General features: G+C 38.4%; 1 protein-coding gene across 1 annotated transcript in view; it reads left to right on the top strand.

Moving 5' to 3' along the window:
• Positions 1-880: 880 nt before the first annotated feature.
• clstn2a (calsyntenin 2a) overlaps positions 881-25,623 on the top strand; it is a 169,168-nt gene continuing 144,425 nt past the window's right edge. Inside the window, exon 1 of the mRNA XM_067605523.1 lies at positions 881-1,204. Coding sequence (XP_067461624.1) covers positions 1,129-1,204 — 76 coding nt within the window. The 5' untranslated portion in view covers positions 881-1,128. The remainder of the gene's footprint in view (positions 1,205-25,623) is intronic.

The following is a 25,623-nucleotide window of genomic DNA, read 5'->3' as shown; positions in this document are numbered from 1 at the left end:
TGATCTTGCATTTTCATTGATATGATGAGGAAATGTCAAGCAAAATGAGTCTGAAGGTCAACCAAGGGATTGGGACACTAACATCTAAGCATCTAAGCAGTCACAAGAGAATTAACACAATAGAAAACCAGAAAAAAGAAAATTTATCTACACAGAATTTATCTTATCTTATGGAGAAAAAATATAACTTTTTGCTTGAACTTTTCCCAAGTAGTAGACTATTGTAGTAGTGCTGTAGTACACGTTGTAATGTGCTGTAATACACATCGTTTTGCTTTAAGGGGGTCACAAGCCAGAGGAGTCGGGAAACACTGATTTAGAAGCTGTTTCATGTGTTGAAAAACTTGAATCACAGAGGAATTAATGTTCCCTGTGTATGCGTGGTATTATGACCCCCCCTAGCTACCAAAAATCACTTCACTTTGGGGATGTGTGGTAAGCTTCTGGTGCCTTATGGCTTGGGGTTTATTGAACTGATTGAATAACTGTAGCTGTATTTCTGTAGAGGAGTGCAATCACATGGAGCAAATTCTCCATTAGCTACAGCAGCTCTTTCTTGGGGTGTCAAAATCACCCCCTCCCCTTTCTTAACACCAAACTCAACACATTCACACTCATCTCAGACAGATCCCCCTACTTACATCCCCGTCTTCACCACTTGCTCCTTCTCTTCATTGGTCTGAGGGAGCTGCCTCATTAACAGTCAAGTTAACCCAATTAAGCCATACTGATACCGGAAAATAAGCTATTTTCTTCAATATAAAAGTGTAGTATTAATAGTAGTGTATATAAAAACTTGTTTCGAGGCTTCCATAATCATTAAGATGTGACAATACGATTTAAAAAAACATCTAGTATAAATATAGCGATGTTTTTGTACTCGTATTTGACGTTATATAACAATAACAGTAGACAGAGTTTTATCTTGAAAGCATATAACAGGAAGCTCCTCTTCATTTACGCTGCTCTACTGACGCCCTCTCTCTCTCTCCCTGTTCCCAGTTTCCAGTGAAGGTCTCTCTACCTGCCGGGCTCGTTGAGAAACACCCTCGCGCTGAGGAGGTGATCCAGGTTTTCAGAGGAGGAGAGGACGGGGAGACATCACCCGGCAACACAGCTCCGATAACCATGCAGACACTCGGGGTCCCTTTTTTGCTGTTTTCTGGGCTTTTCTGGGGCCACTCCTGCGCTCTCGGCGGAAAAGGTAAGGAACATGAAAAAGAAAAAAGATTTTGGCAAAAAGAAAAATCAACTTGGCTTCAAAATGTTGCTGCTTTTTTTGCCCTTGAGTTGCTCAAGTTGGCAGCAACGGTCCGTCTAACAACTTCGTAGGTATTTAGGGTATTTTGTTTGTTTGTTTTGTCCCTTTTTAGCTAAGTTGTGCTGAATATTTGTTGACCTGATGTATATTTTTTCCCCCCCGTGGCAGTTGTTGACTAACGGTTAGTCGGGGCTCGTGTGTAATGGTTGACAGGGCAATTAACGGGACAGGTGTACAGTTAGCTAGGTGGAAAGTTACAGCTTGATACAGTGATACGTTAGTGGGATAAATAACCGTCAATATAGACATTAGGCTGCAACTATTATTTTCATCATCGATTATTTTCTCGATCAATCATTTACCCCCTCTACAGAAAATAGCCTTGCAAAAATGACCATTGCAATTTCCTAAATCTCAAGGTAACGTCTTGAAATTTCTTGTTTTTCTCAACCAACAGTCCAAATATACTCAATTTACTATCACATGAGCCTTTTTTCACAGGAGATATTCGCACGTCTGACTGTCTCAGGTGCAGGTGCTTTTGAAAAGATCTTCCTTTCTCAACACTAACATAATTGAGAGGCTTAAACTAGGTGATGTTTTGGTATCTTTCCTTGAAAAAAATCATCAAATTATCAAAAATAGTTGCAGATTTATTCTGAGATTAATTCTGAAACTCTCCCAGTTGAATAATTGATTAATTGACTGGTGATTTAATCTCAAATAACTCACACCAGTTTCCCATCACTTTAAAGGGCAGGTACTTTTTTTTGATTGAGGTTTTTATATCATTTGGTAGCTTCACATTATTGTTCCATATGTATTCAAATCTGAAAATTCAAAGTTTGGTTGAAGTGTGTTTTAGTGTCAAAATGCCATTTTCCCAAGACCGTCTAAAAACTTTTTCCCACGTGACCTGACGTAGGTTTCTGCATGATGACGTTGCTACATATAAACTGATACAAACCCCCTAGTCCGCCTAGCCAGCAGCCACAGACTGAGAACTTGCTGTTGCTGCTGCTCAAAGTTTAAAAAATAACCTCTGAGCTCTTCTCCCTCCGGATCAGAGCAGAATCCGGTGTGACTCGCGGGTGTTATTCATCCTGAAGCTCCAGAGCTCCAGGCACCAAGCAGCTGTCTGTCCCTCCGCTCCATCCGGTGCATTTATAAACATCTCACACACTCAGACTCAGGGCTGTGACATCGCTCGTAGGATATCTGGACAATTTTTCATGCTGTAACATACAGCGAGCGAGTATGTTAGGAAGACACTGTGTCAGCGAACTCTGTGTGTGTGTGTGTATGTGTGTGTGGTGGGGGGGGGCATCAGCGCTCTGGCTCTAACCCATGTCACTGCTTTTTGCTTACGGCTGAGTGGGCGTTTTCACTTGAATAACCCGGAAAGCAACGCAGGTGGAGTCACCCTTTAAGCCACTAGAAGATCACATAGTAGCTAAATATCAATGTCAGGCTGAAAGGTTACTAGGATACTCTTCTCCTCATAATGTTATGTTCAGGAGGCAACCTCACATGCCCCAGTTTCTTTTAAAATGATCAACACCATAAACATTTATTTAGGATATCAGCGGTTACGTTGCTGGTCATGATTGGCTGGTTGGCCAGCGATCTGAAAGATGATTTAGGTCTACAATAATAATCGATTAGTGCTGGAGAAGGGCAACGATGGTCAGGGCGTTGTATTCAATCACATCCTCACCATGTGATACTCTCACATCTTTCTCTCTCTCTCTCTCTCTCTCTCTCTCTCTCTCTCTCTCTCTCTCTGTCACACACAAACACACATGCAGCGCCGACTGGTGTTGTCTGTGAAGGGCAGCGGCGGTTTACAGTGGTATTAATTGGGTCTCTGGAGTGAGAGCATGGGGCTGACTGGCTGTCTGCGCTCAACCAAATATTATCATTATTTTCCCTGTTTATAACAGACCTCAATATGGCTGTGAGCCAGACGGACGGCTAACTAGGTTTAGATTGAGTTTAGAGGAGAGCCTGTTTTCTGCAGAGACTTCAATGACCCATTCAATTTTCTAAGGTGAATGTGATGTGTGAACTCAGCTGTGATTGCCAGCATGTTTCCACACATCACTTGCTATGCAATGCACAGATACATAATATGGTTTTGAGGCCAAATATCACATTATTCAGCATGTTATGAAATTACCGGATTGGCTTTGACTCGGTGTGTCATGCAATTTTCTTGATATTGTTAAGTAAAGCCATTTCTTCTTAACAGTTGAAGAGGAATAGATCAAGGCCTTTGTGTACTGGCATGCTGCACAAGAGAGACACAGTAAGTGAGGGTGTTTTATATGTTGTATTTACAAGCTCTACAAGCTCAGCAGAATACTGTATGTACATGAGACAAAGGCTTGCTGCTGAATACCTTCACATAAGAAGACCGAAAAATAGACCAGAGCAGATGAATGCCAAAGAATACAGACTGAGAGGATTTTAGGGGCGCTGAAAGAGAAAGAAAGGGGGGGAAAAAAATCGAAAACAAGATCAGATTTATGAGTGTCTTTTCAACAGAGCCGTCTAGCTGCATTATCCTCGCCAGAACATAAATCGTGAGAGCGATGTGAAACGCCGAAGCATAACTCAGGTTTTCCTCTTCTGTGCAATGACTGGTGAAAGAATGTCTGACGGGAACTGCTCTGCCCGTCCTGTCGCTCTTTTCCTCTTGTCATTCATGCCCTTTCCATTGTCTTTCATTCTTCTGCTTTTCTCACTTGTGTTTTTTCTCCCTGTCTATCTCTGTCTTTTCTTTTGACTCTGCATCACTCTTTGCTGCTCCGCTCCGTTGGGCTGATGCCATTCAGAGGGCAAATGTCACAGAGAGCGAGAAGTGTTTCGTCATTCTCCCTCTCACTTCTTTTTCCAAGCTTGAACAGCCTCCGTTCTGATTTCCAGACTTGCTGCTCTCTCTCTTTGCACAGCCATGGATTCAATTCCAAAGTTTATGGGCTTAAGTGAGATGTATAAATGGCGAGGCACTCTTCTTTCTGTCTTACTTTGCCTTTTCTCATCTGGAGTGTGTCACATTCCCACTCTATCTCTGCTACCTCTATTACTATCCCCTCCTCAGTCCCCCTCTTTGCTAGCCTGTGCTGATTTTCTCTTTCTTTTAACCCTCCTTTAGCTTTAATCCACCTCTCTGCACCCCGACCCTTCTCTGTCCTTTACTGTTCCCAGTTCATGTTTTCTAACAGCTTTCAAAGGAAAGAATATGTGTGTTTCTTGTGTGTGAAAAGGTGTGTGCATGCGTTGTGATGGCAGATAATTGTGTTGAAAAAGACTGAGTACCCCTGTGTTTTGTACTGGCATTTATAAGTGTGTGGAGGAATGTCAGGTCTGTGTGCTGCTGGAAGTATATGCAAATGAGGGCAGATATGCAAATGAAGGTCCTAATTTGGATGTTAATTACTCAGCACGGCTAATTATAATATGTCTGATGAGGCGTAAGGTGGAGGAGAGGAGTGAAATGGAAGGGCTGCCATAGGATGATGTATGTGTGTTGAAGAGAGAGTAAGTGTGTTTGTGTGTGTGCATGTGTGAGAGAGAGAGATGTGTTTGTGTTTGGGGCTTTGTGTATGCCAGTATTACACCAGCTGGTCCAATGGCCCCGTTGGGGCTTTCTGGTCAGCACTGCTCAATATGTGGTGGATAAACATTGCATGCAGTGCTGACTTCTGAGAGATATCCTCACACACTGTTCCCCGTTCTTTCACTAATGCATGCACACACACATTCACACACTTTGACATTCCTCTACTTCAAAACTATCTGAGTAAACACTTTTTTATTTCTTAATAAAGACACATATTTTTCCCTTGAAGCTGTGCCAGGTGGCCGGTTGTCAGTAAACGACTGAGTTGGTGCGGTAGAGGAGAGACAGAGAGAGTCTTCTTCAAAGACCAAACCTCTTCTTCATGTCTGAACATGTCTGAACACGTCTGAACTAACTGTGACCAGTCGCCTCACAAACGGGCTCGCCTCTTTTCTCAATCTGGTGATGTTTAACCCACGATTGTCTAGGGCATATGGGAAATACAGTTTGTTATAGGCTGCTTAAACAGATATATTGAATAAACAAAGATATTAGATCTTTTTTTAAAATTTCCCTTCTTGTCTAAATATATTGAGTAAACAACACAATGTAGTGTTGAGAAAAGCTATTTTCCAAGGCTGGATTTTTAGTAATTTGCGTTATTACAGCGTGTTCACACAGAGAGCAAAGCAAATTTTAGTTGAGGCGCAATTGCATACAAAGTCAAAGCAAACAGAACCCAGATGTTCTGTTTTCAATTTGGGTCTCTGCAGCAAAAACAAGTTTTTCTATATACATAAAGACAAAGCCAATAACAAATGAAATGTATTGTTAAAGGTGCAATATATGACATTCAGTCCCACTAGATGTCAGAAAACAAGTATTTGCTGCTGTAAAGATATAGCCTCTCTGTTCTTTGTTTTAATAACCGGCCTGGCTGCGCGTGCATGTGAGTCCCTCCATGTCTTCCCGTGTCCGTTTTTAACATGGCGGCCAATTCACAAACTTTATAATATTACAGAGTAAACTAAACTATGTTTCTGAAAATATTTGAGGTGAGAAATAGGCAACGCAGTAAAAGAATCTTCATCCATATTTGAGCAGCACTGCCTAGTTTGACAGTTTGATCTGAGTTTTGTGAGCTGTCAGTTCAGGGGATGCTTTCTTTTTTTCCCAACTTTACCGAGGAAATGATGCGTACATTTGTTTTGGTCTGAGATGCTCGTGCTGTAATGCGACATCTAGTGGGGATGAATATCATATATTGCACCTTTTAAAATATTTATTTAATGTCAATTGTCAATAAATGTAGACATTTATAACATTCAAGAGTGAATTTCATTCTTCAGAGATGCGAGCTGCTCCTTCAAAAATAGACCTGGTGTGTAAAGATAGCGGAACTGAGAGAGGAGCTGCGTATGAGCCATGACTGAGATGCCACATCTGGCGGACACTGGCATGCTGGCTTGAATGCAACAGAGCCATATCGAGTGGATACTGAAATTTGTCCAGAATGACAGCGGTGAAAAGTAGTTATGAAGTGTTTGTAGTTATGTGTTTATCTCTCAAACACAGTCAATGATAGCACAGCAATACTGAACACATATGGATGCCCAGTCTACCTTTTTTGTCTCTGATCCCAATCTTCAGTCTTTTAATATTGGATATACCGTGTCCGATCAGATACTCATATTTACCTAAATGTTGATTAAATATGTATAAATGGGACACATTAAAATAACATTTGTAGCCCACTAATTTGGCACACCTTAATTTTCATGAGCTTCATGATCCAGATACTGAAGATCCTGATTTTATTAGGTTTTTAAGCTTAAATTATTGATATTATACATCGGTGAAAGTTAAACTGGGAGAGCGCCACTCCTGAAATTCTCTCTGTTTAAGTGGAGTGGAGTCTCTCTCCTCACAGATGATTTTTAGCCTAGTACAGACACCAGAGAGAGATCACAAACCTGACAACAGACAAATTAAAATTTTGCCTGTCAGCAAGTTACTCACAGAATTAACGTTAATTAGTGCAAACTGATGTGACCTGCTGGCAGTGATGTTTGTCGTTCTAACCAGCAACAGCAATGGTCAGCGCCGGCTAAAAATGATGCAACCTGAAAGTTTTTTTCTAAATTGCTGCTTAGTTAATAAGAAAGAGAGAGGAGTGATAAGATAATTGTTACTGTCAGAGCGTTACGAAATTTTGCCAACCTCAGTGTCAGAACTCAGAGTCATTCGCACTATCATGGCCGAATAATTTTTTGCATGCTCTAATTTTCACTCTCAAAATGCTTATACTGTTGAGCCCTGCTGTTCTAAAGGAGAGCAGCACTGCAACACTAGCAGGCTGAGGTGGACGAAACACAGCAGAGGATCAGAATTTGATCTGATACCAATCCATTAAAATATGCTCGAATCGGCCCTGATACTGATCGTTAGGATAGACTTGGGGCATCTCTAATATATACTTTACAACTTCAGTCATTTTAGGCATAGATTATATGTATTTGTGTTACATATAATCAGAAGCAGGTAGTGGTAATCAAATTTTAGTTGAGGCGCAATTACATACAAAGTCAAAGCAAACATAACCCAGATGGTCTGTTTTCATTTTGGCTCTCTGTAGCAAAAACAAGTTTTTCTATATACATAAAGACAAAGCCAGTAACAAATGAAATATATTGTTAAAGGTGCAATATATGACATTCAGTCCCACTAGATGTCAGAAAACAAGTATTTGCTGTGTAAAGATATAGTGGAGTAATGGTGTCCTGAGCAGAGAATAAAGTCACACTCCCCTCTGTGTGTGTTGTAATCCGAGCCTCTCTGTTCCAGACCGGTAATCAGTGGCAGGTAGTGGTATTTCAGTGTGTCAAAATGAATGTGTCATTTATGAATAATTCTCTAGGCTTGAGTTTTGTACTTGTGACCCCAAGAAACATAAAACAAGTTATGGCAAATGGATTCTGATAATAGTAGCCTTGATTTTCTTTATTATTAAATATATGAATGTGCTAGCCCAAGGTAAGATTTTAATTGTTTTAAATCTCTCTTAAAGTAAAAATAACCTCCAATGGTCCTCCAATAAGATCCTAGGGCAAATAAGAAGGAAGTTAAGTGCTTTTTAACTTCTGTGGAGGTTTTGTGTTACTGGACACATTTTCCCTTAAAGTGAGCTATTTTTAAGTTTTCAGAAAAGCATACAAAACTGTACCAATTTTAAAAATGGCTTGTTCTCAATCAGTTTGGCTGAACAGAGCAATGCTCAACAGTGATGTACAGACTGAACTGAGGTGCTGTGCTTCAGCTGTGTCCCATGAGCTGGTGTCATTGAAGTGTTATCTATTTTCTCTATGTACACAGGCCCAGCAATCCTTTATTAAACAATAGACGGCTGTAAGTTGTGACTCATGATAAAGCCTGAGGTTATGAAGACATGCACCACTGCGCACTGTTTTAATTATAATTCCAATACAAACTTATTAGCCTGTTGTGTATTTGTACACATAATAAAATGTGTTAAATGTGTGCTTTCATTTCCAACCAAAAATATCATAACAAAATACACACTGATACACACACACACACATGCACCCACAAAGCTCTTTTTATGTTAGCCAGATTCAATTGAGTCATCTCCTTCATCTCCCTTTCAAGTTGTCCTGTGTTGCTCGCTTGTATAGTCAGTCCAAAGCTTCACTATACTCTTTCAAATGGCTTTATATTTGATTTTTTTATTGCTTCTGATTCCCTCCTGTTGAAACCATGAAACAGTCATGTATTTTCCATCGGGAGGTATGATTCTGGAGATGTTGTACAACCCCAGGTCTCAGTGAACACTGGAGAGGTAGGCTACAAAGTGAAACTACGTAGTGCAACATAACTGGTGTTGCAGCAAGTCATGCCAAAGGAAATTCTTTAAAAATTTTTCCAATAAAAGTCACACACTGAGTTGCCTACAAGGCAACTCAGTGTGTGACTGAAAAACAAATCACTTTTAAAACAACAAAAGAATACCTTGAGAGGAGACTGAACACAAGTGTGTGTGTGTGTGTGTGTGTGTGTGTGTGTGTGTGTGTGTGTGTGTGAAACACAGACAAGACAGACAGAGTTTGCGTAGTTTCGTTCACACCTTCAGTCACGTCCGTATGCATACACAGATTGATGCACCTGGTGTACCTGCAGCTACAATCACAGTTCAGGAAGAAAGGGATCACAGCAGGGGCGGAAAATGAAAGCATGTCCTCAAGACGAACGGTTTTAATTTTCATGAGTCATCAGTCAAAGGAGTTATCTCTGTTTCTCTCTGTCTATCCTCATGTTTCTTCCTCTATGACGCTCTCTCCACCACCCCACTTGTCTTTTTCTGTCATTGACTTTTCCTCTCTTTTTTCCTCCCCTCATGGAAGCAGCACATTAGATATGACATTTGGATGTGTGTGTCAGTGCAAATATCCCTGTTTCTCTTCTCAAATGACTTTCATTTTCTCATCTCCTTCCTTTGTGAAGCTGCCAGTCCTGAGCCTCAGCTCGCTACAGAAAGGGTGACTTTACCTCTGTCTTTGCCCTTCTTGTCTTTGTCCTGTCCTCGTCTGCTTTCTGTCCTCTAACCTTCCTTTCTCAGTCTCTTCTAGTGTTGCAGTGGTGCATTTGCAAATCATTTATCATGTAGTTAACTGTGTTTGGAGGTGACATTACTGAGTCCAAATCAGTTGTGTTTGTGTGTGTGTGTGACGTTTTTTTGTGTGTATAATGGATTGTTTGTGCGAAATCCTTTTTAGCAACTCATCATGTACCACTATTCCTACCTGAGACATTTGCTAAAATAGGGTGCTTCATGCTTCTTGGGTTTAGATTATATTTCTAATGTGATGTTATGTTGCATGAAAAGAAATGAAGGCAAATTAAAAGTAGATTTGTTTGTTTACTCAAGAACAGAACAAAAAGTTTTTTATACCTTCTTGTCAAAACAACCTAGGTAGAAAATGTATTTAATTCTGTTTTCCTAATTTCCTAATTTAATTTTTTTCTGCAAAATTATGACCTCTTTGATGGAATAGCAAAGGAATACATTTAATTTATTAAAGTCTTGTCAGGCACAAAAACATGTGCCTGACATACTTAATGGATCCACACTGAACTGGGAAAAGTTTATAAGTCATCACACACCGTAATGAGAAATGGGCAATGTTTCTTTTGAAATATTCTTGTGTGGAGATGTTTGTTTTTTAATTAAAAAGTGATTCTCAGAGACCAGTGGGAATAAGAGAAACTAGTTTATTTTCTCTTCGTTCGAAAATCCTGGGTCTTTTAAAAAAGTGTGTTTCTGGACAAAACCCACTTTCTTCTGTGTTTTTCATCTAGTGTTCTAGAAATATTCTTATAATATGCATTTTTGGCAGCAAATAAAATACATACAATAATGCCACATAAAAAATCTTCTTAGTTTAGTAAAATACGTTGAGTTTACTTCATTTGGGTGTTGCAGAAGTGTAAATATAAGATATACAGTAAGATATACAGCGTGGATTTACTGTATATATACAGTAAATCCACAAATTGAATATAGTGTCTGTCAGTCCTTAAGCTAGTGTCCTCCCCATATACAACTCTGCTATGTTTCACAACCTGCACAAATATTGACTTTTCCGAGTCAACGATTACGGTAACAGGAGATGTTCTCCAGGGACTTAATGACCTCATTTGTGTTATCCCCTTTTTTATACTTTAAAGTATAATTTAGTCCATGCGTGTGTGTTGTTGTGTATGTTTGTCTACGTGGAAGATGAACTGCAGGCATAGGTCTTATGAGTCTATTTACACCGTTTTCCCCTGAAACATAAATACATTGTGTGATTGTGAGTCATCTACTGCATGTTTCCCCTGATCCATAAATTTGGACGTGTCAGGAGAGTACGGAGCCTCAATTTCGGATTTGTAATTTACTTCCCTGCTTCGCCTTGTTTTTTCCATTTGCAGTATTTTTGATGTATTGTCTGTTGTTGTCCTCTAAGTCATTTGCTCCTCCTTCTCTATACTTTTCCTATATGTTCATCTGGCCTCTCAACTAAAACCTGACTGCAGAGTTTATTTTGCTGTTGGTGCTCCACCAAGCTGTTAAACTTATCCTTATCATGAACTAATCTTGACTTTAAACCAAGTCTTCACCCTAAAATTAATGATTTATGTTAGGGGGACTGGTTTTTGTCCCCATATGTCCACATAACATGAGGAATCCTTGGTACACACACACATACACACACACACACACACACACACAAACACACACACACACACACACACACACACACACACACACAATCTACTTTTTCTCTTCCTCTCTCTGTTTTTCTGTCTTTGTCCCTAAGGAATGAGCAAAATTTTACCACCCACCACTCTTGTGTCAGCATAGCAAAATTTCCCATCAAGTCCATGTCACAACAGATGAGTTTTAATTTTTACTTATTCTGGTGTAATGACATTTTCTGTTTATTTTATTCATGGTCCACAGCTTTTGCTATTACAACTCTGTTCTCTGTCAGCAAAAAATCCTATTAATCTTTTTGCAGGTTCAGCATTGTTTTTGCACTGATCATGGTGCTTACCCAGGTTTTTTTAAGCTCATTATTGATAATCGATTGACATTTGTCATAGTGGATGCAAAATAAAACATCCCTTTAATCAGCAAGAAATCCACTGGGTCTTTGTGTATTTTAGTGTACAAAATCGCACACAAGCTTGCGCTCATTTACACCAGTTTTGACAATGATGTCTTTGTCTAAGGTGATATTTCCCTCTACAAGGTGATGAGGAGAGATTGAGAAGGGTGTTATTTCCAGTTGACACCACGTAGTTCATACTTTATATAGTAGGGATATGCAGTAAGTGTGTGCTTGTGGTGAGATGGTACTGTATGAATATTTGCTTAACTGAAGCTTTGTTAATGACAAAATGTGGGGTCCTTACACTGACAATCATGTTTTTATGCCTCCATGCCAGCAACAGTCGTGGCTTCTGTCCATCCATTCCTGTGAACCTGATATCTCAGGAACGCCTGGAGGGAATTTCATTACATCTGGCACAGACGCCCACTTGGACTCAAGGATGAACTGATTAGAATTTGGTGGTCAAAGGTCAAGGTCACTGTGACCTAACAAAACACGTTTTTGGCCATAACCCGAGAATTCATATGCTAATTATGACAAAATTTCACATAAATGTCTAATAAGATAAAATTATGACATTTTATATCCAAAAGGTTAAAGATTAACTCCACTGTGACATCATTATGTTCTGCAAAAACACTTTTCTGGCCATTATTCAACGCCATAAGTCACAGAAGAGGAGATTGTGTCCATATTTCACATTTGGTCAGATACTGAATTGGTGACACTAATCTTGGGTCTTCACCTTGAAACTGTGGTGACTGTTTAGATCTTCTGTTCTGCCGGGATGAAGATGTGTGTGAAGCATCCACATATTAGTATTTGATGCTTCTTTGCAGCAACGTCCATATCTGAAGCATCGTCTACTCTTATGGCTAAAATTTTGTGTTCTGTTGGAATCAGCTTTATTGACCAAGCATGTGAACACATACAAGGAAAATACACTGAATACCTTTTTGTTAAATTCCTTCAAAGTCATCCAACAGACATAGATGAAAACTGCTACTTGACTGGTTGGCAGAGGCACACAACCGCGAGGAAGTGTTTCTAGTTTGATGTTGCTTCACGTGGCTCAACTGTGATTCTTTCTTTTTCTGAGGACTTGTTATTGCCTGTATAAGGTGTTAGTGTTCTGTGTTGGATGATAGCTGGCTGTCACAGACTCTCTTAATGCTTCTGCATTATTTGTTTGTGTGGATGTTCATTTCTTGCACATTTGTTGCCTTTCTGTTGAGGGCGAAAGTAGTGAAGCTAAATAATTACCATAATTTTTTATGCATTAGTGTCTGAATGGCTTTGTTAAACGAAAGAGTAAATAAAGAGCTTGAGTTTTCTTGGTATCGCTGTCTGTCTCTCTTAAGCAGTCAGTTCTGTCTGATTAGACGGAGGCAACAGACAAATACATTTGTATTATCTTTTTGCAAGACAGTAAAATGACTCCTTCTCTGTGTACTTTTCTGTATTGTGTTTGAGAGACAAAGGCAGTCAGATAAAAGAAATGACTGTCTTCTAAACAAAAAGCCTGGCAAGAAGACATATCTAAAGTAAGAATGTGCTCTTCAGTCTACCTGTCACAATTAACCCACGACTGAACTGTTAAATTATTATTAAAATGCCAAGGCTTTTTGTCTGAATTGCTCACCCCCGTATCTCTGGCACCTTTCCTCTGTAATTATAGTCAATTTTCTTCACAAGCAGACAATAACTTTATTGTATTGAGTTGAAATGACAGTGCCACCATACTAACTCATCAGGGTGGTGTGCAAAAATGGCTTTGGATAGTTAAAAACAAGAACAGGGAATAATTGAAACTATCAACAGAATAGTATCCTTGCTATGGCAACCTATTCTTTATATCCTACTGAGACTAAATAATATACTTTTCAACAGAACAATATAGTCAGAAGTGTGCTTTTCTCTCCCAGATTATTGGATGAGTAAATTCAACTCTACAGGCAATAAAAACTTTACAACTTTCATTTTACCATTTATGTCATCCACTGGCAACATCGACTATGTTACTGAAATATGTTGTACATTTTATAAAGCAATGTGGTGAATTGGAGCTCATTGAGCTCGATGATAAATGTAGTATTTATGTTACACTGTTACACATTTTGCTGAATATCAATTATGATTGACATTTAAACCTGGCATTGTTGCTGTTTTGAACCCATGATTACACTTTATTATATGTCACAGGAGATAGATATTTAGTGAGAGAAGTGTGTGTAGAAAAAGAAGAGTGTTTTGTGAAGCAAATTTAGAGGAGCCATTAAAAGGTATTTCCCAGAGGCCGTTGTGTTGAGAGAGAGAGAGAGGGAGAGAGAGAGAGAGGAGGAGAGGGGTGGAGAGGGTCACAGATGAAATAACTGGAATCAAAGTGTGTGGAAGTGAATAAGAGAGCGCTGATCACACCGCTGATGTATTGGTTTGGGATGTATTAGCATTAAAACACATCATCAATCCTCTCTCCTCCCCTCCTCTCCTGTCTCCCTCTGTGACCGCTCACCCATTATACTTTATTTAAAGTAATTGGCCAGAAAATGGTCCTGAGTTGTCATCAGAGGGGAAAGTGTTCCTGTTAGCAGATACCTACAGTAATGGCTGTTTGCCTCTATTGTACACGAGTCTATGGTGTCTCTGCGTTTGTCTCCTCTCTACCTTCTCTCCCACAACTGCCCTTTTCCCCTATAGCCCTTGCACTGACTTCCTCCCTCCTTCCCTCATACACAATTAAACGTACACACACATACACACCCATACACATTCACTTAGCAGCTCCTCAGCCGTTGTAATAAGGCTGCTGTCCTCCCCGGTAATAGGGATCAGCTGTGGGTGAAGCGCTCCAAGATGGCAGCTCCACAAAGGATCAGACAGATGCTTGCGGATGAGACAAATCAGGGAGAGGATGGGCAACTTACTCGTCTTGTTAACCCCACGACTTTTGTCTCTCTTCCCTTCTTCTCCCCACTAGGATGACTGATACTGTACTGTAGGACTACTCACATCGCTAGCAAGGAGGCTGAAGCGTCATACAATATTAAAGAGCTACACTGTTTACCTCTCAAGCTTCATTTCTTTATTTAGACAGTAGCCTAGAGGGGTAAAGTGAAGGGGAAACACTGGTAATTGCTTGGGAAGTCGTGACAGAAATTCACTATCTTGGATTTTACCAGCTCTTACAGGCTTTCTGTTGACTCGTATCATTCCATTTAGCAGACTCTGTTCTTTTAGTTCTGTGTTATTTCAACTGTGTTTGAGAAATGAGAACAATTTTGTAGCCATGGTGGGATTTGAAAAAATATAAAGCAGTGATGCTACCCTCTTTGTTATTGCTGAATATGTAATTCATTCCCATTGTCAGATTCTGATTTTAGGAGAAAAAGTAATGATAAACAATGTTTTCTTTCTCACCCTGATCCCTGTGGTAGATTAAAACAAACAAACAAAAGTGCTGCTTGAAGTAATGTGGTTTGGCTTGGTATTAAATTCTGAAAATGCCCTCCACAGTCTTGCAACTTATGATATTGTGGAAGTATAACTATAATACATCACATTTCCCCCCCTGTAGCAACCTCACCACCCAATTTTTTTATGCTGAGAGATGACGTAGGAAAAACAAATGCCATGAGGAAAATATTTGCTGAAATTTCACGTAAATGTCTTTCCTGCCTCAGAATTACAGTTCACTGAAGTCTGAAGTGTTGACTTGCATCTTAATTATCCGATATTCTGAGTGAATATGGTTTGACATACTTTCAAATTGCAGCAGGCTGACATCATTTTCCAAATTCTTTGATAGCCTGCTAACTATAAACACACAGTTTACTTGCTGAAATTGTTGAATATCATCAGGTTAAGTATAATTATACTGCTTGTTTTGCATACATACAGTGTCCTTCTATTAATCAAACCTCCAGCTTCCTTTCTCTGGTGCCTGCCCTCCTTGAATCTGAAAGAAGAGATTGAGGACAGAGGTGCATCAGAGAAAACACAGAAGAGAGAGAAAAGAGTCAGACCAGGCAAGAAGAGGAGGGCTGGAAAAAAAAGACAATGTGGAGAGGGTATAGGAGGCAAGGACAGCAGACAAGCAAGATGTTGGTGAGAAAGAGAGAGGCGGAGATAAGAAAAATAATGAAAAAAATGAGAACACCATGACAGAAAAAGAGAGAAGATAAAGGGAGAGAGGCTGTGTGGTGTGGTGATGTTTGCCATTGCCACTCATTGTTTGGCAATGTGAGCGGTCGGCGGCAAGCCCCAGAGCGATTCATCATGATTATGTGGTGGTAGGCAGGTAATGTCACAGTAGGCAGGGCTGGGCACACCCGAGGCGGAGGCTGCCACTATTTCTAGTTGGTCACATCAACCTGTGTTGTGTGTCTGCTGTGTCGTCTGGATGTCTGTCTTTTTATGTTTCTGTCTTTTCTCTTTTTCTGTTCGACTCTTGACAATGTCTGGTATGTGGGTAATGCTGTTTGTTCTGCAGGGCCACACGACGTGTTGCCTTCATATTAACAAACCGGTGGTATGTTTTTGCTTGACGTTTTTGGTTATTTTTACTCCCCTCTGCTGTCTGTCATGTCACACGAAACTTCAGTGACTCATTAAAGAAGTCTTAATGTCAAATGTCAGTTTCTGTCTTCATCTGTTTGACTCTCTCCTCCCTCTCACTCATTTTTAGTGATTCTCTGTCTTTACCTTTCTCATGTTTGTGACTTTCTCTGTGGTATTTGCTGTCATGTCTCACCTTGATCATTTACATCTCTTTTATGTTTCTCTCTGTTACAATCCCAGTCAGCCACCTTTCACTTCTTCTGAAAACAGAACACATGTTGCACTGATGAACACTAGTGTTTGTTTGTCCAAATGTCAGCAGTTTTGCTCATAAATCCAGTGTTGTTTATGTGTATATGAGGAAAAAACCCAAGCGCTTGTAACTTTCTGTGGGTGGGTGTTTTGGAGCAAACACAAACACACACATATAGAGACAGTTTAAAGTCATGTGCAGTTCCTGTACACCAAGTCTCTAATGCACAGTGTGGTGGTAGGGAGTTTTAAATGATTAATGACCACCTCTGTGGTGTGTCTGCCAAGGCTGGAGCTAAAACCAGTGCCATTCTCTCGTACTGCTGTCATTCCATGAATATTGTATAGCATATGGAACTGCTCGTCTCAAAAATAAGTCCAGCTCTGTCCATCTGCTATCAACTGATAATTTTTTCAATCCATCAAATTGTTTGATGGATTGTCCACTTAACTGATGTCTATATGATGAAGTAATACTCTTTTGCTGTCCTTTGACAATTGCTACTGCCAATAAATGTACTGCGATATTAGCTGAAGCTATGCTGATTTCATAAAACCTTTTTACATTTACTGCTCTTAAAGACAAAGTTAAGACTATGTATAGAGATTTAAAGATGTTGTGCAACTGGATACACTTGTTTACTGATGAATGATATCTAAAGATGCCAAAGACAATAAGTTAAAGATAAATAAGAGATGCAAATTACCGCTTCATGTTGACAATATCTATTAAACTGTGTGCCTAAACAGGGGAGGTACTGTCAAAGTCATCATCTAGTGTAATCACTCAGTTGACAGTCCATATTACTGAAAGTATTAGCGTGTTAGCGTGCTGCTATGTGCCCTTAGGTGCTCTGGGATATGATTACCCGTCTGCAGTGCTGCACTGTCAGCAGAATCCTGGAGGCAAACAGTGCAGAACGTCATTTAAATTTTTTTTTTTATCCTGACAGTGTGCTTGGGCAGCTGTTTAGCAGCATGTGTGTACTGTATGCATCTCTCTATGATATTATGCACAATCATTGACATGTGTGTGTGTGTGCGTTTGTGTGTGTGCTTGTGTGTGTGTGTGTGTGCCCTTTTCCTGTCTGTGTTTTGCAAAAAATCCTCTAATTTCTGTTTCTTTCAAGGTAATGTTGTTCCCTCAGCTGATTCTGTTGTTAATTGTATTGCTGACACACACATACCAACAGCAATCAGCACCTTCTCGCCAGCCCTACGCTGTCATCAACACCTACACCTACGCTCACATTCTTAACATCAAACGACTGCACTCAAGGTGAGAGCAAGGTATGACAAATTGAACCTCATGAACACGACTGTTGCAGTCAGTGTTTTCCTTCAAATTTCCCTTTGAAAATAATTAGGTGGCCTAGTTATAGCCCACATTATATGTAACTTGTTAAAATGTTATTTATTTCTTTAACTAGGTTGTCTTCTATGTTATTTATAGCATCTTATTTTCCACAGAGAGAATTTCCTACAGTTTTACTGTCTCCCAGTTCTGGTAAATAGGACTTTTCCAGATTTAAAAAAAAATCTGTTAATGATTTATCCTCTGATATGTTTGTTTGTTTTTTAACATGCACACATTATGTAAATAAACACTTTTTGATTAGGATCCCTTAGATTAGGTTATTAGATGATTGTGACCAACATTTTACAATTAATAATAAACTCTCTGGTGGACAAACTTTTTTTAATGGTAAGACTGTTTCTAAATTACTTCAAGCATATTTGTGGCATTTCTGTCATGTTATAGTTACTTATTAGCTAATATGTATGCTAATAGCAACATATCTAGTAAGTAAAGCTTTATTTATATAGCGCAGAGTTACAAAGTGCTTCACAAACACACATACAAAATTGTGTGAAAACAAAACAGTTATATGATGATTTGCTGTCATATATGACAAGCAAAATGTAATATCTTAACATTTTAGGCTCAGACAGACAAAACAAGCAAACTGAAGACCTGAGGAATTGTGAATTCCTTTTTTCCACTATTTAACATTTGATAGAGTAAAATAATAATTAATCGATTACTAATTGCAGCCTTCAACTGTTGGGCCCTGTAATGAAGCCAAGGTTTAAATGTTTGGCTAAATTATGCCCATTTGGGACCCCTGCATACACACTTCCAGTTCACCACTTTATAATATTTGGAAGTCAGCCATAGCCTTCCCTTTGAACTAAGACCATGAAAATGTCTAACCTTATCAGAGTTAATAGATGGAGTGCTTTGCCTTAAGTGTCTGAAAACTGATTTGCTATTCATGGTGATTCACCCCTGTTTAGGCTTCAAACATCAAGCTGCATTTCACTGATGCAAAACGGTGTGAGAGAGAGCAAGTGCAGCTGTGGTAAAACCTGAAACATCTTTCAAGTCATAATGTGAGCAGATGCTGAAATAAAAACATTGTCACACCCCCTGCTATTATTTCCATAAACAGAAAAAAAAACAAATTGCAGAGTGCCCTTTCTTTCACCAGTAATGGCATCATTCCATTTCAAACGGTTAATGGGCTATTTGGACATGGGAGCTGTTGTGAAGCATTAAAAGGAAGCAGCTGTGATTACCTCAATCACGGTCATTTCACTGAACAATATCAGTCAGTTTCCCTGAGAGTATCTGGTCAACAAGACACATTAATGGAACCTGTTTACTCTAATGATCAGGTGAAGGAGGTGGGAGCTTTCAGATAAATAGCTCATAATCACTTCTCTCTTACACCTCACTCTCCTAAAATGCCTCTTTGTTCTGATCAAGTTATGACCCAGGAGATGGACAAAGTGTCTGTATTCCACTTTTAACCACAAAAATGAAATAAAAAATAAATTAAAAATACATTAATCAAGATGAATGAAAAGTATGGTAGAATAATGACAAACATGAGTTAACACACTGCTTTAAAAATATAATGTACAACAGTATGTGCCTCTGTGTAAAGACTGACAACACAAAAAACTGTCAAAAAGTCTTCTCTCTTCGTCTCTGTGTACATTATTTGTACGTACAGTGTAAAGTCATTACTGGAAATAATGACATGATTAGCTGTTTTAATGTTTGTGTTGTCCAGTTCTTGTTCTTAATGTCAGATTTAATAAATGGACAATTTCCAACACACTTTGTTGACCTTATTGTTGTTGTAGTCTTTTGTTTTCTGTTTCTGCAGAATTACAGTGCTGTCCTGCACTATTAAATTAAATGTCGATAAGGAGGAAATTGACATTGAGCTTTCAGAAATCCTCCCCAGAGCGATTCTGTTTGGTGAACAATATTGGATGAGTTTGAAGGTATCTATCACTATAAACATAGTAGAGTTTCACAATTACACTAGAGCCTTATCACTCAAACTGTGACAAACCTACTCATAAAACAGGCCACCAATTACCACATTACAAAGGCAGACCGACAGACTGAGTGAGACACAAGGCAGGCCAGCAGGTGGTGGGAAGACAGACACCACCAACTCTGAGGGAGGGAAGGGCAGCCAGTGTTTGACTTTCAAACTGCAAGAAGGACACAGACACAAACAGATAAAAAGTTTCTCACAGGCACAAACACACACACAGATCGACATGCTCCAAGGATAGGTATTCCCAGTAGAATGATTTGGGAGCAGTAATTGCTTTCAGTAGGCAAAGATGATGAAAACGACTAGGTGAAAACCTAGTATATGGCTGGACCGTGTATGGTCAGTGTGTGAAATTGTGGCCAATTTGTTACATGGATAGTCAGTGATAGTGTCTATAATGAATTCTTGGATATTAAATGTTCATCTGCAATTTTCTGTAGTGATCCCAGTAATATTTGTTGTGAAAGTGTGCTGACGTAGCACATCACATGACATGGTTAAGCTACGTTTGAGTCATAAAAGGGTATAAATGCAGTTGCAAGAAACAATACTTTCCACTCATATCTTGGGATGTTTGATTTGAAAGAGAACTTATTTTAATTCTAATTATAACTATTCTAATTATCTGTTAAATCCTCCTGCTTTCATCTGTTTCTATCTGCGGATGTCTCTTGTGGATCAAAGCTTCACCACGTATATTGTCCTGGAGTGGATGTGTATAGAGGGATGTACTTTGGAAGTCTCTTTTTGGTAGAGATTGGATACTGATGAATTATTTAATTTTCTGAAATATGTTGCAGATTTGTAGACATATTTTCAGTGTCATGTGTATTTTCCTTATAAAGATCTTGCATTATGTCATAGTTTTCTGGTGCAGAGCTGCAGGGTTCATATCTTTGAACAAATTGTGCATATGATAAGGTACTAACTTTAAAAGTTCATCTGGTGTAGTTTTCCAAAATGGATATCAGGGTATCATTTTCTTCAGTTTCTAAAGCTTTTTTAAATAAATTAAATTGTTCCTGATTCATCCTTCATGTTAAAGTTTGTGATGTAGGTGATTAATGCATAATAATCCAAATATATTTGCACGTCCATATTTACATTCCATGCTTTGATGCATTCTGGGTTATAATTACTTATCATTATTAAATCAATATCTCTGTAGAATGACCTCATATCCCGAAGATGATAGAGTGAGAGCTTCTTCATATTTGGAAAGTTTCTTGTGAAAGTTCCCCTCAAGATTTGTTTGTTTGATTAATTGGAATGCCTTCTATGTCTGTTTTTTTTCAAATTGATGAACTATTTGAGACCATTAGAGATGATATGCTGCCAACTTGTTGTGTATGCTAATGCAGTGAAGTTATTGAGTTCAGTTATCAAGATTTCATCTTGTATGAATTGTCTTTCATTTAAGATGTTTTCATTTACCATAACTTGCCCACAAAGTCTTAGATAAGTATCTATAGTTCCCTGGTGTTTTACCACTGCCTTTTTCATAAAGTCTTCATTTTCTAAAATTCTTGTGATTGTTTTCTGTATTTTCATGACTCAGTAAGCTTTTTTTCCCTCACCTCTGCATTGTTAGGTTATTTAATTCTTGCTGGAACTGTTATCAGAGTTTTTACTGAGGGGATTCGTGGGAAACGGAATCTACAGTTTGGTCCTTTTTTCTGACAGGATTTTTTGAAATGTTGGTTTTGTGAAATGGAATGGTGACATGACCTCTGTATCTTTTTTTAGGCAGTACAGTAACACTACTTGTAATAGACACATCTGACTCAGAAGGGTTATTGGCTTGTGTTTCACTGGTTGGGTGTGTAGCTACTTCTGAATGTGCTGATGTCAGGTTTTGATTGGCATTGTTTGTTTCTGGTGTTGTACCCAATTCCTCATCTTTAATTTTTGAAGTACTGTTTTGTATTGCTTTATATTGCTAGGATTGTTTATGAGTGATTTTGTTGTTTCAGTTTAGGTTTCTTCAAATTCATTTATCTGACCAGGGTTATTTTGTCTGTGTAATTTGTTCTCCCACCAATTTCTTGACGTTTTTGTACCAGTTAAACCATAATGTTCCATGTGTGCAGCACCACCAAGCTAAAACTCAACTCTGTAGTTGTAATATTGTACAGAGAATGGGCTTTGATGATTCATGACGATGTGTTTAAACTCTAAACTTGATGATCAAAATTAAGAGGACAAGTTAGAATATTTTGTTTGTTGAATTCATGTTTTATATGATATATATAGATATTTTCTTCTTTTTGTAGGAATTCTTGCAAAGGTATGCCATCAATTTAACATTGTTCTTGACCATTTTCAACATGATATTCAAATTGGTGTTTTTGCAGGAAAGGTGTAAAATTTTCATTCATCCTTTTTTCTGCACAGCTTAGGGTGTCTAGAGATTAATTCTAGTTCTCTCTTTTGTAAATATCTAGGTGTAACAGGACTATTATCCAACACATTGTATGGGTCATTTAGTGTATATTTCAGGCCTCCAGTACTTGTTTACGTTTTTTGCCTTTTAGGAAAGATATATTTCTTTCAAGCTGATTATAAGCAAAAACTGCTAAGGCATAGCTGGGAGTGTTAGTAAATCTCTTATCAACATTTAGTAGTCTTTGTTGAAAATATTGTTTCATACTAATGGGAATTTATCTCTCTTTATCATGTAAGCCATATTTGCCGTCTGGATGAAGACATAGGAATGACTTGACATCCTAATCACACTCATTGGGTTCATTTGAGTGTGAGCAACTGATGGCAGAGTCTTCACTTGAGTAGGTTATGTTGTGTCTTATATCTACTTCTGGATAGTCATTAAGAAACACTGTTGGTCTGTTTGTGTCAAGTCTTTTCTTTTGAATGAGGTCATTGGTCCTGTATCTGTCTGCTTCCTCATCATCACAGTCAGAAGGATTAGCACTTTCAACATTATCATTACAACTGGGAAGGCTACCATCAGTTTGTTTTTACACATTTTGGTCAATGATTTCATTATCTATATTGTCAATATTAAATAAGGAGTTGTAACCAATGGGATCCTCCTCCAGACATTGCATTTGAAATTTGTCAAGGTGAATTGGTAGTAGGGATTTCCCACATTTCTTAATATTTGTAGGGCTCGCATGTCTTTGAAAACATCAATACATTGGTCATTGTGATTGTTTTTCGTGGACATCTTTCTTGAGAGTTGAACCTTTTACAATTCTAGCTGTATCTGGTAGTAAGCAAGTAATATTTCTATTGTATTAACAATATCTTGTTCAAATGTGGGGATGTGAACTATTTTCTTTTTGGTTACAATCCACCTCAACTTGGGAAGCTGGTATTTGAATGAAAATATTTCTAGCAATCAGAGCATTTTCTGATTCAGACAGTTTGAGTTCTTCATAGTCTGTGATATTCACCAGTCCAAGGTAATTTAAATGACTCATAGGAGGAATTTGATTTTTCATTAGTTTTTGCAGCGTCATGACATATCCAAAAATCATCCTTCACTTTCATGTCTTCATGAATTTCACCAGTAGCACTGCGTAATATATGTGGATATGTGACTTTTCAATTATTTGATTTTTTAGCATGTCATTATACCTTTTCACTTGGTTGTAAAACTGAATTCGTCTAGAGCAGACACAAGCAAATGTCGGCCCATCTCTCACATCTGTTCTGAACTGTTTTATTCTACCAAATTGGGTTTCATTTAAATAGTCAAATCTCTTCCCTCTTTGTGCTGCTCTTTGTTTTGCTGTAATTAATCTATATTGAATTGTATTTTTTTCTAGAAAATGTTGTCTTGTAGCTGCTTTCCCCCTAGCACGTTTGGCTCTAGTTCCTATGGGATCTTTTTCTATATTTTCTGTTTGGTAGCGACCTGCTCTATCACATTTTCATCTGAGTGCGATTCGATATTCCAGTAATTGCCTTCGCCTGTAAGAAGCCTGAGCTTCAGTATGTTTTTGATTTTTGTTTTGCCATGGCTTGTTTTTGTAAAGAATCCATGTCGTAATGAGTTTGGCATGTTTGAGATTTCTGCAAGCGTATTAGCAAATTTCTAAACTGCTTATGACGGATCTTGCACACATTCTGCATACCTTCAGTATACTGATCAAATAGATCTGTTGTGCGGTCCTCCTTTCTTTTCTTGAGTACACTTAAGTTGTATAATGAAAACTCTTTCCTTTTTACTCCTGCCATAGTCATGGGTGATTTGGTTTTGATATTGTTGTCATTCAATTGGGTCAAGGTGTCCTTCAAATGTATAGGAGTTTTATACTGCTTTTGTTTAAATGCCTCTGCCAAATCAATTGTTTATTCAATATCTTTGTCAGATACTAGAATCAAACTTTAAAATGATTGCCAGTGTGAGCTTGCACCAATATAATGTTGGTGTCTCTAACATTAGATGAATCTTATGCATTAGCATAAATTACATTTATTGGCACTGGTATTTTCCATCTGCCAAAGTGTGTTGATATGCAAGATGTCATTCTTTATTGAGTGGGCACAATTAAGAATGGCTAAATCACCAAAATATTCTAAGTCATATTGTTTTGTTGTTTTGAGGATGTGAAATGCATCTTTCCATTGCTGTTCTGAATAGTTAGCAGGCTAGTACAGACTTGATTTTACTATATCTTCTCCTGCACCATTCTGTAATATGGATTCTGTAAGGTTTTCAATGAAACAATTTCTTGAATTAATGTTATGAATTATAGATTCTTACAGGCCGTTACCATCAACCTTGTTGCGGTTGCTACTTTTAAGCTGGATATTATGTTTGGCAATGCGAAATGTAGAACCGTCCTCACCGGCACCTCCTATTAGTAACTTTGCTACTACTTCATTGTGTGTAATTGATTGATTAATTGGTGATTCCTGTGTGTGTTAGCAGTCTAACATTCTGTTTGACAGTATTCTCCTTCAGATCCACTACATCCATAAAGCCTGCCAACATTACCAAGGAAACTCCAGAGAGTCATTAAAACACAGCTGTGAAACCTTTATTCTATTTGTGAAAACACAAAAAAGGGTGATTTCAGTGATGTGGCTAGAAATTCACAGCACGATTCCGCATCTCTCCAGGTTACAGCCATGTAGAGCTCCATAAAAACAAAGGTAGAAAAGTTATTTTTACCATTTGAAATACAGTCACACAAAATCTTTATAGAGTAAATTTTCTAATCTCTCTAATGTGGTCTAAATGGGGAAAAAAGGTAGTGAAATCATCCTTTTTCAGTTTTCACAAATAGAATAAAGGTTTCACAAATCTGAAACTGTTTTAATGAGTCTCTGGAGTCTCCTACCTAAGTATAGTGGTTTTTGATCTAGACCTGGTCTAATGTGGTCTGGATGGAGAAATATTAGTGAAGTCACCCCTTTTTCTGTTTGCATAAGCAAAATAAAGGTTTCACAAATCTGAAAGTTGGTTTAAACAGTGTTCAGTTTTGCTACAATGTCTAAACACTTTTTCATAAGTGTTAATGGTGCAAAAACGGAGAATCAGCCGCTAAATATCATTATTTATGTTTCCCTTTGTTCTGTCAGACAACTGCCTGGCGTCTTCTGTGTCAGTGATCAAACCAAACAGCCAATCAAAGGTCATGGTCAGTATTCAAAGTGACCAATCAAAGGATTGGGATTGTCTATGCCGTCCCTACTTCCAAAGTCTCAAAGGGCAACTTGTCGAGCAAGCGAGTGTTGAGCAGTTGCGAGTGTGTAGGGAGGGTCGAGCTTGCGCTCTTCCGTTCACGAATACTATTATGTGTGCTCCTATCACATGCACATGCCTGATTTTTATATGCACAGGTTTTGAGACTAATTAAACGCTATAAGCAAACAACAGAACAAACGGGAGCCGTTTAACAAAGTAATGTTACATTATTAATTCTGATGAGTCAATACATAAACAGCATTTTATTGTTAATAAGTACTTCTTCCAACACTGTC

This window comes from Thunnus thynnus, chromosome 12 (genome assembly GCF_963924715.1).
Source record: "Thunnus thynnus chromosome 12, fThuThy2.1, whole genome shotgun sequence".
NCBI classification, from domain to species: domain Eukaryota; kingdom Metazoa; phylum Chordata; class Actinopteri; order Scombriformes; family Scombridae; genus Thunnus; species Thunnus thynnus.
Note: the sequence above shows the minus strand (reverse complement) of the source record. Positions and strands in the feature narration are given on the sequence as shown.